The sequence below is a fragment of the Pelophylax lessonae genome, assembly GCF_965119305.1.
Source record: "Pelophylax lessonae genome assembly, chromosome: 4".
Taxonomy (NCBI): Eukaryota; Metazoa; Chordata; class Amphibia; order Anura; family Ranidae; genus Pelophylax; species Pelophylax lessonae.
The window spans coordinates 221,149,190-221,164,046 of record NC_138771.1 but is presented as its reverse complement, the minus strand read 5'-3'; the positions used below and the strand labels follow the sequence as shown (position 1 = coordinate 221,164,046).

General features: G+C 41.2%; 1 protein-coding gene across 4 annotated transcripts in view; it reads right to left on the bottom strand.

Annotated features, from left to right (window-relative positions):
* The window catches only part of CADPS2 (calcium dependent secretion activator 2), a 1,183,693-nt gene that overhangs the window by 344,673 nt on the left and 824,163 nt on the right, over window positions 1–14,857 (bottom strand). For all 4 annotated transcript variants that reach the window (XM_082254958.1, XM_082254959.1, XM_082254960.1 and 1 more), the window contains exon 18: window positions 4,134–4,290. In XM_082254958.1, coding sequence (XP_082111084.1) covers window positions 4,134–4,290 — 157 coding nt within the window. The remainder of the gene's footprint in view (window positions 1–4,133; window positions 4,291–14,857) is intronic.

Here is a 14,857-nt window from a genome sequence, read left to right as displayed (position 1 = left end):
TGCTTTTTCAATATTAACAGAATTCAAGAACTCACCAGTTCTGCTGGCGAGTTCTTGAATCGAATTGGGTGAAATTAATTGCCTGAAAGGAAGCAACCAATAACCCAAGAATGCTCATTGTGGGATTGCTTTTGGATCTTATTTATCAAGAATGAACTATTAAAGCCAATCACGTTTAACTTCCGTAAAACTAAGAGGGGTATATGCTAATGCCAGGAGCCTAGCTAATAAGATGGATGAGTTGGACATGTTAGTACATGAGGAGGACATAGACCTTGTGGGAATAACGGAGACTTGGTTCGACCCCTCACATGACTGGCTGGCCAATATCCAAGGGTATTCGGTGTACCGGAAGGACAGGGTTGGTAAAAGAGGGGGAGGGGTATGTCTCTATGTCAAGAACAATATAAAGGTGCTAGAAAGGAGTGACATTACGGATGGGATGAGCATGGATTTAGAATCTGTGTGGGTTGAACTCGATAGGGAAGAAGATAAGGGAAAAGTAGTTGTGGGGGTTTGCTATAGGCCACCTAACCAAGGGGAGGAGGTAGAGCTGGAATTATTAGCACTAATAGGTAAAGCGGCAAAACTAGGATCAGTCATCATATTGGGGGACTTCAATTATCCCGACATTGACTGGGAAGAGGGGACTACACACTCGCATAAGGCCCGGCTATTCACGGAAACCTTACAGGATAACTACATGTCGCAGTTGGTGGATTCCCCTACTAGAGAGAATGCTATCCTGGATCTATTGATCACTAATGACCCAGACATAATCTCGGAGGTAGGAGTCCAGGACAACCTGGGCTCTAGCGATCACAGGATGATCACATTTAGTATAAATAACAATATAAAAAGGCAAGTGGGGAACATAAGAACCCTAAACTTCAGAAGGGCAGACTTTCCAAAATTGTACTCATTGATGGAAAGGGTAAACTGGGACCAAACCCTGGGATCACTGACCACAGAGGAAAAATGGGAATGCTTTAGAACAATATTAAGCAAAGGCATCTTGCAGTGCATTCCTATGGGGAATAAATTTAGAAGAGACAAAGCCAAACCTGGCTGGCTAAACCGTAGCGTTAAAAAACTTATTAGGGGAAAAAAATTGGCCTTCAAGAAATATAAATCAGAGGGCACCGTATCGGCCTTCCAGCAATACAAGGAGGAAAATAAGAAGTGTAAACACGAAATCAAGATGGCTAAAATCAACTTTGAGAGACAAATAGCGGAGGATAGTAAAAAAAACCCAAAGAAATTCTTTAAATATCTCAACAGCAAAAAAACTAGGGCAGAGCATATTGCACACATAATTAGCGATGATGGGAGGATGGTTACAGAGGACACTGAAAAAGCAACCGTGCTGAATTCTTTTTTCTCGTCAGTCTTTACGCAGGAAAAGGAAGGGTACACTGACCATGACTGTATGGTTAGTAGTAATACACAGGACTTGCCACTATGGCTAACAGAGGGGGAAATCAGGGAAAGACTGGATAAACTTAACACAAACAAATCACCAGGCCCGGATGGCGTACATCCGAGAGTGCTCAAGGAACTCAGTATGGTTATATCTAGACCACTGTTCCTGATCTTTGCTGACAGTATTAGGACAGGAGATGTACCAGGGGATTGGAGGAAGGCTAACGTGATTCCGATATTCAAAAAGGGCCAGAGACATATCCCGGGAAATTATAGGCCTGTCAGTCTGACATCAATAATATGTAAACTTTTGGAGGGGATGATAAGGGACTATATCGTAGAGTATGCTAAAGACAACAACATCATCAGTAGTAACCAGCACGGGTTTACAAATGGGCGATCTTGTCAAACCAATCTCTTAGCATTCTACGAGGAAGTGAGCTGTGAGCTAGATAGGGGGAGACCAGTGGATGTGGTGTACTTGGATTTCGCTAAGGCGTTTGATACAGTTCCCCACAAGCGCTTAATTTATAAAATAAGGTCTGCAGGTATCGACAGCAGGGTTTGCTCTTGGATACGGAATTGGCTAAAAGGGCGTGTCCAAAGGGTGGTAATAAACAGCGCATACTCAGACTGGTCTGAGGTAGTAAGCGGTGGGTGCCCCAGGGCTCAGTCCTGGGACCAACCTTGTTCAATTTATTCATAAACAGCATTGAGGACGGGATCAGTAGTTCGTTATCAGTTTTTGCAGATGACACAAAATTGGCCAGGGCAATAACTGCACAGCATGAAGCAGATATCCTACAGAATGACCTGGACAAAATTACGGAGTGGGCAACGACATGGCAAATGAGGTTTAATGTGGAGAAGTGTAAGGTTTTGCACTTGGGGACCAAAAACATAAAAACACAATACACGTTAGGAGGGGAACCCTTGGGGGAATCAAAAATGGAGAAGGATCTGGGAGTCTTAGTTGATGATAGATTAGGCAACAGCATGCAATGCCAAGCGGCAGCTTCCAAAGCCAACAGAATATTAGCATGCATAAAGAAAGGGATGTATTCCAGAGATAAGACTATAATCCTTCCACTTTATAAAACTCTGGTCCGACCGCATCTGGAGTATTCTGTCCAGTTCTGGTCGCCAGTCCTCAGGAGGGATGTGTTGGAGCTGGAGAAAGTCCAGAGAAGGGCAACTAAACTGATTAGGGGGTTGGAGGACCTTACCTATGAAGAGCGGCTGCAATCGCTCGATTTATTTTCCCTGGAGAAAAGACGTCTGAGAGGGGACATGATAGCAATTTATAAATATCTTAATGGGGATCTCAGCTTAGAAGAAAAGCTGTTCATTCGAAGGAATTGCATGAGGACTCGAGGACATACAATGCGATTAGAGGAGAAGCGTTTTAACCTCAGGCAACGTGGGGGGTTCTTTACTGTTAGGGCTACAAGATTGTGGAATTGTCTACCACAAGAGGTGGTTTCTGCGGGTAGTATGGTGACTTTCAAAAGACTCTTAGACTTACATCTCAAGGATCAGGAGATTGAGGGCTATGTTAGATGATTACAGTCACACACACCTACACAGGTTGAACTGGATGGACTATTGTCTTTATTCAACCTCACCTACTATGTAACTATGTAACTATGTAACTATGACATCTTCTGTATGGTTATGAAAGAAAGAACTTTCTTTTCTGGAAGCAAGACCTATGCCTTGGATCTATACAGGATTAGACCTACTGTAAGTATTCTAGGTGCACGGGATCCTGGAGAGCAGAGTCGTTGAAGTTGATCACAAAGCCCTAAAGTAGCTGAATTGTCTATTGGACATTAATTGAGAGTTGCAAAAGGAGATGAATCCTTGAGGAGAAGCTCATCTAGATAGCCTGTGACATGGATGTCTTGCGCTTTGATAAGGGTACGCAAGGGTGCAAAGACCTTTGTAAACAACCTTGGAGCAGAGGATAGGCTGAAAGGCAGCGTGACTAACTGGAATTAGTCATCTTTCACTGCAAAGTGTATAATTAGCTGATGAGATGGGTAAATAGGAACATGCATCTTGAATGTCCACAGATGCCATGTGTTCCCCTTGTCTCAGAAAGGCAATTACTAACCTTGCAGATACAACATTTTGGACTTTGAAGAAATTTTGATAGATTTTATGTCTGGGGCTGGGCCTGCCAGGTTAAAGAGAGCTTTTAGATGATGATGAAAAATGTATGTAAAGGAAATCTAATCTAGTTCTGTTTATTAGAATTTCAACTGTCTACCAGAAATACATGGTTTCCTTAGTAAATAAATGTAAACCCATCAAAATGTATTCCATTATGACAACAAAAAATATTCTCAATTCTAAAGAGTCAGTTTACTTAAACCAATATTTACATTTTGAAAATATACTGAAAGGTTTAATCATCCACTGAACTGTAAATAAAGGCCCTGTTTTTGCCCTTTGTTGGCGCTGCTTAATAAAAGTCTCATATAGCCTGTTGGCGTTATTTAAATACATTTAATGATGTATAATGAAGTTAAAAAAAGTTGGGGCTACGTTGTGTTGCAGACTCCAATGGCTATAACCCCCAAGTGGTTAAATAAGTCAGTGGGTGCTTTAGCAAACCACTGTCTTACACGCTTAACTGTATAGGATAAGAGTGAGCAAAACCCACTGCTTTGTAAATGATTCTACACTTCACAAAAATAAATACTTACGGTCAGTCCTGAGGAAGTTATTTAGCATCTGGAAAAGTGGAAAGCTCTGCCAGGAATCTGGAGGTTGTGATTCTATTGCAGAGTTCATATCAACAGAAAACAGTGACCAAAATATCTCGGCATGCTCCGCTATCAGATCTGGCCACCAGGAAAAGGCCTATGAACAGAACAAACACCACATGTTACAAACAAAACTTCAATCTTAAACCGAATGGCAGGTATATGATTATGTCATGTCAAGCAGATAGGTTATGGCTTACTGAATACACATTACTCTATATGTGAAAAAAAATTGAACATCATCTTTAATTTCTCATTACACTACAACACCCAAAAGAAATGCTTTGTGTACAGACTTTGTTACAAAAGAGAACCTAAACTACAGTTCTTTTTAACACTATTATAGCTATTAGGTTTAGCCAACAGAAAGTTTATATTGCAGTTGGCGTGTTGGATTGTCTCAATGTCACCTGCTGTGATGAGATTTTCCACCCATAGCTTCCATTAAAGTGGTTGTAAAAGCTGAAGTTTTTTTTACCATATTGCATTTAATGCAAAACGTTCATTAATATATTAAGAGGACATTATCAGGCTGGTGCAAGATAATAAGCTCCGAAAACTACCAAAACTGTCCCATGTTGGCTCATGAAATCCCAATCCTGGGGTTCAGGAAGACAGAAGCAAAGAACCTAATTCTATGGTCCTAATCCTAATGGGAAACTGCTGCGGCTGCCTACAGCATCAGGCCACCAATTAATTTAAATGGTTCAGAAGACGTCAAATCTCCGACGAAACGCGTCAAGTTGGTACGCATGCTGCCTCATTCTGAGCACACTGTTGAAAGGCACGCCGAGTCCCCACTTCCGGGTACGGCGCTAATAGACTTCCGAATAGCAGCCACGAGGCTGAAAGAAGCTCAGAAGGGGCTAGAGCGGAGACTTAGCTCTACATTTTTTGCACCTTTGGCCGGTTTGGGCATATGTTTTTTGACTTCTGTTTGGAGTGATTTGGAGTGACAAGTTTTTATCTTTGATGTTCGTGTGAAGAGTTCAATAAAAGTTTTTAACCTTCTACACGATGAGGAGCTTCTTTTCTTTTTATCCTGAGCAACATCTGCCTCCTAAGGATCCAAACTCATCCACGAGCAAAAATCCGGAGCAGTGTGAAAACGCAGATCGATTCTTGCTGGCGTATGCCACAGGAATCCACGCCATTTGGTAAGTGAGCTACCTTACCATTCAGCACCTGAGGTGAAGTGGAGGGTCACACCATCACCACACCATTATTTGCACTTAAAGGACTCTATAGCACTATTGCACTTTTTTTTTTAGTCAGCATCACTATGGACTCATTTTAACTAAAAACTTTTTATTTTTTAATTTTTTATGGGAGCACCAGATTGTCACAGTTTTATTGAAATCTATGCTTATTTATTGGTTTATATTTGGTACTACTTATATGCACTTTTATGGAATATACTCACTCTCTTAGACCATATTTTCATTGAAGGGTACATTCTAATCTCATGTGATTATAATAATTTTATGTTGATTATAGCACTGATGCTGGTTAAGTTTATTATGACTTCACACTAAAGATCATATCTCAGGGTTAGCGCAGTTATCTTTGACACTTAACAATGAAATGTGAATACTGTGTTATAAATGAATGAAAAAAATGATATATATATATGTCCAATCTTAAATGGAAATCAACAAAAAACCAGTGTGGTGAAAAATATAGATTTATATAGACAGTCCCATAGGATTAGCAATATAAACTTATTGGTGAAAGCACAAAGTTCACTGCAAAGATGTGCACAAAAAAAATTGGTGATGACTTGAAAAGTGAAGACGTGATCCAGTACAGTGCTCCAGAATCATTCACCACAACCCTGTGGAATGGGCACTCACTGGAAAAGCTGGCTGCCGTTACAGCAGCAAACACGCACTTAGTGTAGATCCACCATCTGTTGTGGGGACGGCTGTTCAGCAACTCGCACCATCCAGATGTAGCTGTGGTAAATAAAGCTCACCGGGAGTCATATGAAGTCTCCATATTGTAGTATTTAATGGATTTGTAAGTTAAAAGCCAAATAAAATTAATAAAAAAAAACAATATGAGAATGGGTGCCACTACCAACCCAATTTTTTGTGCACATCTTTGCACTGAAGTTTGTGCTTTCACTAATAATTTTTATTGCTGATCCTATCATGGGAATGTCTATATAAATCTAAATTTTTCCCTTTGTTTTTTATTGTTGATTTCCATTCAAGGTTGGACTTATACACACATTTTTTTCACTTTAGCACTTTTTTGAACTTTATTTCAATGTGTTGTCCATTAAGAACACAGTATTCACATTTCTTTGTTGTTCCTCCAAAATCGAATGGCCCAGTTTCCTCTCCCAATCTCTCATATAGAGGGGGCACATAGGGAACGCAAGTAATAGGATAATGCTGAAAAGCTGAGATGTTGAGATATGGACAGTCTGCCTGAAGTATACATAAGTCTGCTGCACTCACAGTCCTCTGTGAATGGAAAATAACAAGTCCCGACAGCCTTTGTGGCTGTTGCCTTGTAGTTTTAAATTATCTACCACGGCGCTGTGATAGTTCATTGCATTTTCTGTTCGGATTGTATCTGTTTGCTCGTTCAATGTACGGGCACACAGATACACTTGCAAGTCTGCAGGAGACCTATATGGCACCAATGATCTGCTGATCACTGGTGCAATGCTTTAGAGGCTTCAGAAAAAAAAAATGCACATTTTTTTTACCTCATATACTAGGGTTAAATGCCCCTCAAGATACTGCCTTTAAAAACACTGTAAAACACATGTGCCAAACACATTGCCCGGGGGCCGAATCCAGCCAGCCAGGCCATTTTATGTGGCCCTCGCACCTCTCCTACAGCACCCCCCCCCCTCATCCCTATTCCACCTTGCCTCAGCAATCAGCAGCAGAGAGGATTACAGAAATCCTCCCCCAGATCGTGTGCCTCTCCGTGTAGACACTTGTCTCTTCCCCCCCCATCTCAGCAGTCACATCAGAGATCCCACAGAACCTGTGCCTCTCTTTGCGGCCACAGCACCCCCTCGTCTCCCCCTCCTCTGGTCTCAGCATTCAGCAGACTCCAGCACTCTTCTGGTCATCCTCCAGACCCCGCACTTTCTGCTTCCCAGCCCCGCCCCCAGCTTCTTCTCAGGAGCAGCATAAGGTAAGGGGGGTGCACTGTGATGTAAGGGAGGGTGGGGGGCTTGACTTCTGATGGTAGGGGGCTCTTGGCATCTGATGTAAGGGGGGGGGGTACTCTGGACAGCTAGTCTTACTGATACAACCGGCCCTTTGAAGGCAACCAAAACTGTTAATGCGGCCCGCGATGAAATGGAGTTTGACACCCTTGCTGTAAAATATCCCTATGAGCATTATTCAAAGCTAAGTGTATGAGATGGGAGCAATCAGTAAGGAATATATAGCGCAATAACTGAGAATAAAAAATCTGATTTTGCTAAACCATCTCATATCAAACAAAGTTACTAATTAAACTCACTGTATTCATTAGAAAAATATATTTATTGATATCAGACAAAAAAGGAAGAAAAAAACAATAAAAACTGGTAGCAATCACAAAATGTCACTCATACTAATCTAACTAATATAACTATATAACTAATATAACTAAGCCATGTCTGCCTCACATTCATATATATCTATGACTACAAAAAACTTGCAAATATATATGACCCTGCCCCCTGACCAGTGTTGCCACTGTATGGGTATATATATATATATATATATATATATATATATATATATATATATATATAGTACAGACCAAAAGTTTGGACACCTTCTCATTCAAAGAGTTTTCTTTATTTTCATGACTATGAAAATTGTAGAGTCACACTTCAAGAGGTAGTCACCTGAAATGGTTTTCACTTCACAGGTGTGCCCTGTCAGGTTTAATAAGTGTGATTTCTTGCCTTATAAATGGGGTTGGGACCATCAGTGTTGTGCAGAAGTCAGGTGGATACACAGCTGATAGTCCTACTGAATAGACTGTTAGAATTTGTATTATGGCAAGAAAAAAGCAGCTAAGTACAGGAAAACGAGTGGCCATCATTACTTTAGGAAATGAAGGTCAGTTAGTCCGAAAAATTGGGAAAACTTTGAAAAAAAGTGTCCCCAAGTGCAGTCACAAAAACCATCAAGCGCTACAAAGAAACTGGCTCACATGGGGACCGCCCCAGGAAAGGAAGACCAAGAGTCACCTCTGCTGCGGAGGATAAGTTAATCCGAGTCACCAGCCTCAGAAATCGCAGGTTAACGGCAGCTCAGATTAGAGACCAGGTCAATGGCACACTGAGTTCTAGCAGCAGACACATCTCTAGAACAACTGTTAAGAGGAGACTGTGCGAATCAGGCCTTCATGGTAGAATATCTGCTAGGAAACCACTGCTAAAGAAATGCAACAAGCAGAAGAGACTTGTTTGGGCTAAAGAACACAAGAAATGGACATTAGACCAGTGGAAATCTGTGCTTTGGTCTGATGAGTCCAAATTTGAGATCTTTGGTTCCAACCACCGTGTCTTTGTGCGACGCAGAAAAGGTGAACGGATGGACTCTACATGCCTGATTCCCACTGTGAAGCATGGAGTAGGAGGTGTGATGGTGTGGGGGTGCTTTTCTGGTGACACTGTTGGGGATTTATTCAAAATTAACAGGCAAAAAATTTGGGGGAGCATACCCATGTATTTCCAAAGCTGCTGCAGCTATGAACCAAAAGACATGTATATTAAAAAAGAATAGCGCGCAAATGCAAAAGAAATTACTACCAAATCTGAAGAGAGTCCATAAATAAAAATGGGGGTTTGGTCCCACCATATGGCCATATCGTGCTCAAGCCCACTACTGCGTCAAAGTACCCCATTATCAGTGGGTCCTACACTATCTATGAAAAAGAGATGAATCCAGCCTTTCTAACCCTTGGAGAGAACACTCCTTGCTGGGGAAGATGTGCAAATGCACTACAGGGTGGGACCAAACCCCCATTTTTATTTATGGACTCTCTTCAGATTTGGTAGTAATTTCTTTTGCATTTGCGCGCTATTCTTTTTTAATATACATGTCTTTTGGTTCATAGCTGCAGCAGCTTTGGAAATACATGGGTATGCTCCCCCAAATTTTTTGCCTGTTTATTATGTATTCGGTCTGACCAGACTATCGAGGTTGAGCAGCCCTCCCCACCCCCCACACACACCTGTACTCAATCAGTGTCCACCATCAAGTGGATATAGGAGGAGTCCCCTGTAGTGCATTTGCACATCTTCCCCAGCAAGGAGTGTTATCTCCAAGGGTTAGAAAGGCTGGATTCATCTCTTTTTCATGGATAGTGTAGGACCCACTGATAATGGGGTACTTTGACGCAGTAGTGGGCTTGAGCACGATATGGCCATATGGTGGGACAAAACCCCCATTTTTATTTATGGACTCTCTTCAGATTTGGTAGTAATTTCTTTTGCATTTGCGCGCTATTCTTTTTTAATATACATGTCTTTTGGTTTATAGCTGCAGCAGCTTTGGAAATACATGGGTATGCTCCCCAAAATTTTTTGCCTGTTTATTATGTATTCGGTCTGACCAGACTATCGAGGTTGAGCAGCCCTCCCCACCCCCCACACACACCTGTACTCAATCAGTGTCCACCATCAAGTGGATATAGGAGGAGTCCCCTGTAGTGCATTTGCACATCTTCCCCAGCAAGGAGTGTTATCTCCAAGGGTTAGAAAGGCTGGATTCATCTCTTTTTCATGGATAGTGTAGGACCCACTGATAATGGGGTACTTTGACGCAGTAGTGGGCTTGAGCACGATATGGCCATATGGTGGGACCAAACCCCCATTTTTATTTATGGACTCTCTTCAGATTTGGTAGTAATTTCTTTTGCATTTGCGCTCTATTCTTTTTTAATATACATGTCTTTTGGTTCATAGCTGCAGCAGCTTTGGAAATACATGGGTATGCTCCCCCAAATTTTTTGCCTGTTTATTATGTATTCGGTCTGACCAGACTATCGAGGTTGAGCAGCCCTCCCCACCCCCCACACACACCTGTACTCAATCAGTGTCCACCATCAAGTGGATATAGGAGGAGTCCCCTGTAGTGCATTTGCACATCTTCCCCAGCAAGGAGTGTTATCTCCAAGGGTTAGAAAGGCTGGATTCATCTCTTTTTCATGGATAGTGTAGGACCCACTGATAATGGGGTACTTTGATGCAGTAGTGGGCTTGAGCACGATATGGCCATATGGTGGGACCAAACCCCCATTTTTATTTATGGACTCTCTTCAGATTTGGTAGTAATTTCTTTTGCATTTGCGCGCTATTCTTTTTTAATATTTATTCAAAATTGAAGGCATACTGAACCAGCATGGCTACCACAGCATCTTGCAGCAGCATGCTATTCCATCCGGTTTGCGTTTAGTTGGACCATCATTTATTTTTCAACAGGACAATGACCCCAAACACACCTCCAGGCTGTGTAAGGGCTATTTGACGAAGAAGGAGAGTGATGGGGTGCTGCGCCAGATGACCTGGCCTCCACAGTCACCGGACCTGAACCCAATCAAGATGGTTTGGGGTGAGCTGGACCGCAGAGTGAAGGCAAAAGGGCCAACAAGTGCTAAGCATCTCTGGGAACTCCTTCAAGACTGTTGGAAGACCATTTCAGGAGACTACCTCTTGAAGTGTGACTCTACAATTTTCATAGTCATGAAAATAAAGAAAACTCTTTGAATGAGAAGGTGTGTCCAAACTTTTGGTCTGTATTTTATATATATATATATATATATATATATATATATATATGATTTGTACCAGTTTTTATTATTGTTTTGTCTATCAATAAATATATTTTTCTAATGGATACCGTGAGTTGAATTTGTAACGTTGTTTGATATGAGATGATTGAATTAAATCAGGTTTTTTATTCTCAGTTATTGCAGGACATTTTTTTACCTGCAAAAAAATAAGCATTTATTATTTTTTATTAAAAGGTGAACTTATCCTTTAAGCTGATTCTTTAAAGCTTTTGAAGAACTCTTAAAACTGTATTAAACCCAAAAGCAACCATTAATTATATTGCAGCGTACAATTCCCAGATGTGATGGCTACATCAGTTTTTCTTTTAGGCTTTCTTCCCTTTATTTTCACCTTGTGTTCTAGCCAGTAAGTCTGTTTTTCAAAAGAACCAATCTCTCCTGCAGTCGTAGCAGTTACAGGGATGAGCCAAACCATTTAACACTAAAAAGGATGCTTACAATGATCAGCATTTAATAATTTATGCCAAACCTTTGTCCCAAAAGGAATAAAAAGGGTTTGCTGTAACTGCTAATAAAGTATTCATTATGTTTAGTGTATCTAAATCTGCTAATATAACTAACACTCCCCTACACTCAGACTGACTAAAGGTGCCCCTGTGCTCGTTCATTGGGAGTGGAGGCACTCTAATACAGAAGGTGTGTTACTGGCCAGATCATCATGTGAAAACAGAGGGGGAAAAAGCCTGAAAAAAAAAAAGAAAACGAAAGAAACCAACACATCTAATGATTGGTAAGCTGCAATATATTGAATTTTTGGTTTTGTGTATACTACTGCTTTAAGTTTCAGTTTAGTAATATTAAACACAGATCTTACTGGGAATGCTGACTGTCAAGCTGCTAGATGGCTTCAAGTAGTTGTTTAACAAGTCTCACCTGAAGTAGTGCTAAAGCTCACTGCTGGCAACTTGTTTAAAGTACTCTCCTATTAAACTGAACATGAATGAAACCTCTGAAAATGCACTCCGAAGCTTGCTTTACACACTGAGGTTGATTTACTAAAGGCAAATATACTGTGCAATGCAAGTGCAGTTGCTCTAGATCTGTGGGGAAGTGCTGATATAAGGAGCTCTGCCGATTTCATTCATCCAATTTCCATTCAAATGCTATTTTTTATTTTCTTTGTAAGGGATTGAGTATCCTTTGCACAGTGAAGCTCTACCTCATTTGCTAAGCTCTGGAGCAGGTGCACTTAAAATTCACAGTATACTTGCCTTTAGTAAATCAACCCCACTACCTTCATCATACAAGCTAAAGCTTGTATGAACAAGGCCTTAGGGCTCTTTCACGCGGCCGCTCCGATTTCTTCTTCCGCTGCGGCACTTTTTTTTTTTTCACGGACACGGATGACACTTGTGTCATCCGCTCCGTATGTCCGCATATCATCCCATCCGTTTGCGGATGATATACGGACATAATGTATGCCCATGGGGATTGCGGATGTCAGCGGATGACACCGCTGACATCTGAGTTTTGCATCCGTTAGGTTTTTTTAACGGAAGAAAAATAGGGTTCTGTTCCGTTCCAAAAAACGGAACAGAACTGAAAGGACACAAATCGGATGTCAGCGGATGGTCATCCGCTGACATCCGCAATCCCATTGACATGCATTATGTCCGTATATCACCCGCAAATGGATGGGGTGATATACGGACATACGGAACGCCCGTATGAAAGAGCCCTTAGGCTTACTGCAATCTCACTTTGTTTATTGTTGACTACAAGACTTTTTCTTCAAATCTTTTGTGCAGAATTGTTTTATTTCTTTCTGTCAAAATATATTCTTGATATATTTTCTTTAATTCACATTTGATGTTGCCATCAGGTGTTCTCTCTATAAAGGACATCAACAGATTAATAAAAATAATAACAGATAAAAATAATACTTTAGCTTGCCACCTATGGACTATGTTCTGATGTAGATTCTGGCTTGGTTACACTGGAAACAAGGAAGTGCTGCTCACACCACTACTGTTGGGTTGAAGAAAGATTAGACAACCACCTGATCAATTTGTAACTGGCATGGACAGTAGACTCTAGGCAAGTCCACTTTTAGGATATTTTGAAATGATATGTGGCCTACTGTCATAGATTAGACTAGTCCAAGTGGTAACGGAGGAGGGTTGATGGACATGGATTTTCAGAGGTTTTTAAAATGCAAAGAAAGTCATCAATTGAGTTCAATTAGCCTGCGTACAGCAGCTCACCAAAAAGATGTGGACTCCCAAGGAGAGATCATTCACTCAAGTTAAGAAATCCAAGTGTAATAAGTCAAAGAGCACATCAAATGAAAAATCCTTAGGAGTTCAAAGTCTTTATTGCTCAACTGGGTATAACAAGCAATGGAAAAGCATTTTGGGAGACACACGATCCCCCATCATCAGGGCAGGGCAAAATGGTAGAATGCCAAATATATTCAAAGGTACTCCCAAGCAGACTATATAGGAAGATGATGGTATAAACAACAGTCAGTGTTGGTGTTTACAGTAGAAGTAGCCTCCTATTGTGTGGCTCTCATAACCCGTTGGAAATCCTTTACCCTACATGTTGTAACCAAATGAATAATAAAGACTTTAGACTCCTAAGGATTCTTCATTTGGTGCTCTCTCTGACCTACTACGCATAGATTAGACAAGAACTGCATGATGCTGAGGCACCTCAATGAGGAATGCAATACTCACATATATTTGCAATAGTATTCTTTTAACCTATTAGACAGGGCATCTATACTTGCTAAGTAAAGCTGAGTGTCATGGAGGTTTGTTTTATATTTTGTACTTTTAACCTTTTCTTAATTGCAGTCTATTTTTTTTTTCTTAACCCTTCATGACAATGGGTACAACAAATCCTAACTCCTGAACACAGTTTTGCAACTTTGACATGTGTTAGTAAAACTGTTTACACTATCACAACTACTTAGTGTATCCAGCTGAATTATATCTATGTGAATTATGCCTTGTTATTTTCAGGACAAAATGGGCTTTCATTTGGTGGTAAATGATCATGGATATCCTCTGATTGTGCTATTAGCAAAGGAAAACTATCACAAAAATAGTAAAAAATATTAGGGATGCACCGAATGTTCAGCGGCCGAACATTATTCGGCCGAAAATAGAAAAAATAGCACTTTCGGTGTTCGGCCGAATAAGTCAAAAGGCCGAATAATTTTGTGCCGAATAATAGGGCTGAACGATAGTCAATATGATATTGACTATCGTTCTGTGGCCGTAGGCGATATTCATATCGCCGAGGTCACGATATTTACAGGGGGAAGGGACTCGGGGGAGGACAGGAGGACTCACAGACTTCCGTGAAGCCGGGACACTTCAGCGGTGAGCATACATTACATTACTCACTCGTGCACTGCAGCCCGCCCCACACATTCAGTGAGTCTTACTCTCCTCCCTAGTTTTTTCAATGGCACATTCAGGAAGCCAATCACGCCGTGATTAGCTGCACAGCGAACCAATCACGCGTGCCTGCACACCTGATTGGTTCCGCTGTGCCGCTACTCACGGCGTGATTGGCTTCCTGAATGTGCCATTGAAAAAACTAGGGAGGAGAGTAAGACTCACTGAATGTGTGGGGCGGGCTGCAGTGCATGAGTGAGTAATGTATGTATGCGGCTGTGCTCCTTTCCAGGCTACTACTAGTCCACCTCCAGCCTCCTACTACCACCACTATGAGAGACTGTCTGTCACTGTATAATCTGATCGAGTCCACACTGACACTGACTGACTGTCACTGAGTAATTGATGTTACCACATTAACCCTGACCTGCCCAGTGCCCTGTATCTGCAATTAAAATTTACAAGGCTGCCTGCATGCTTCCTGATTTCCATTCC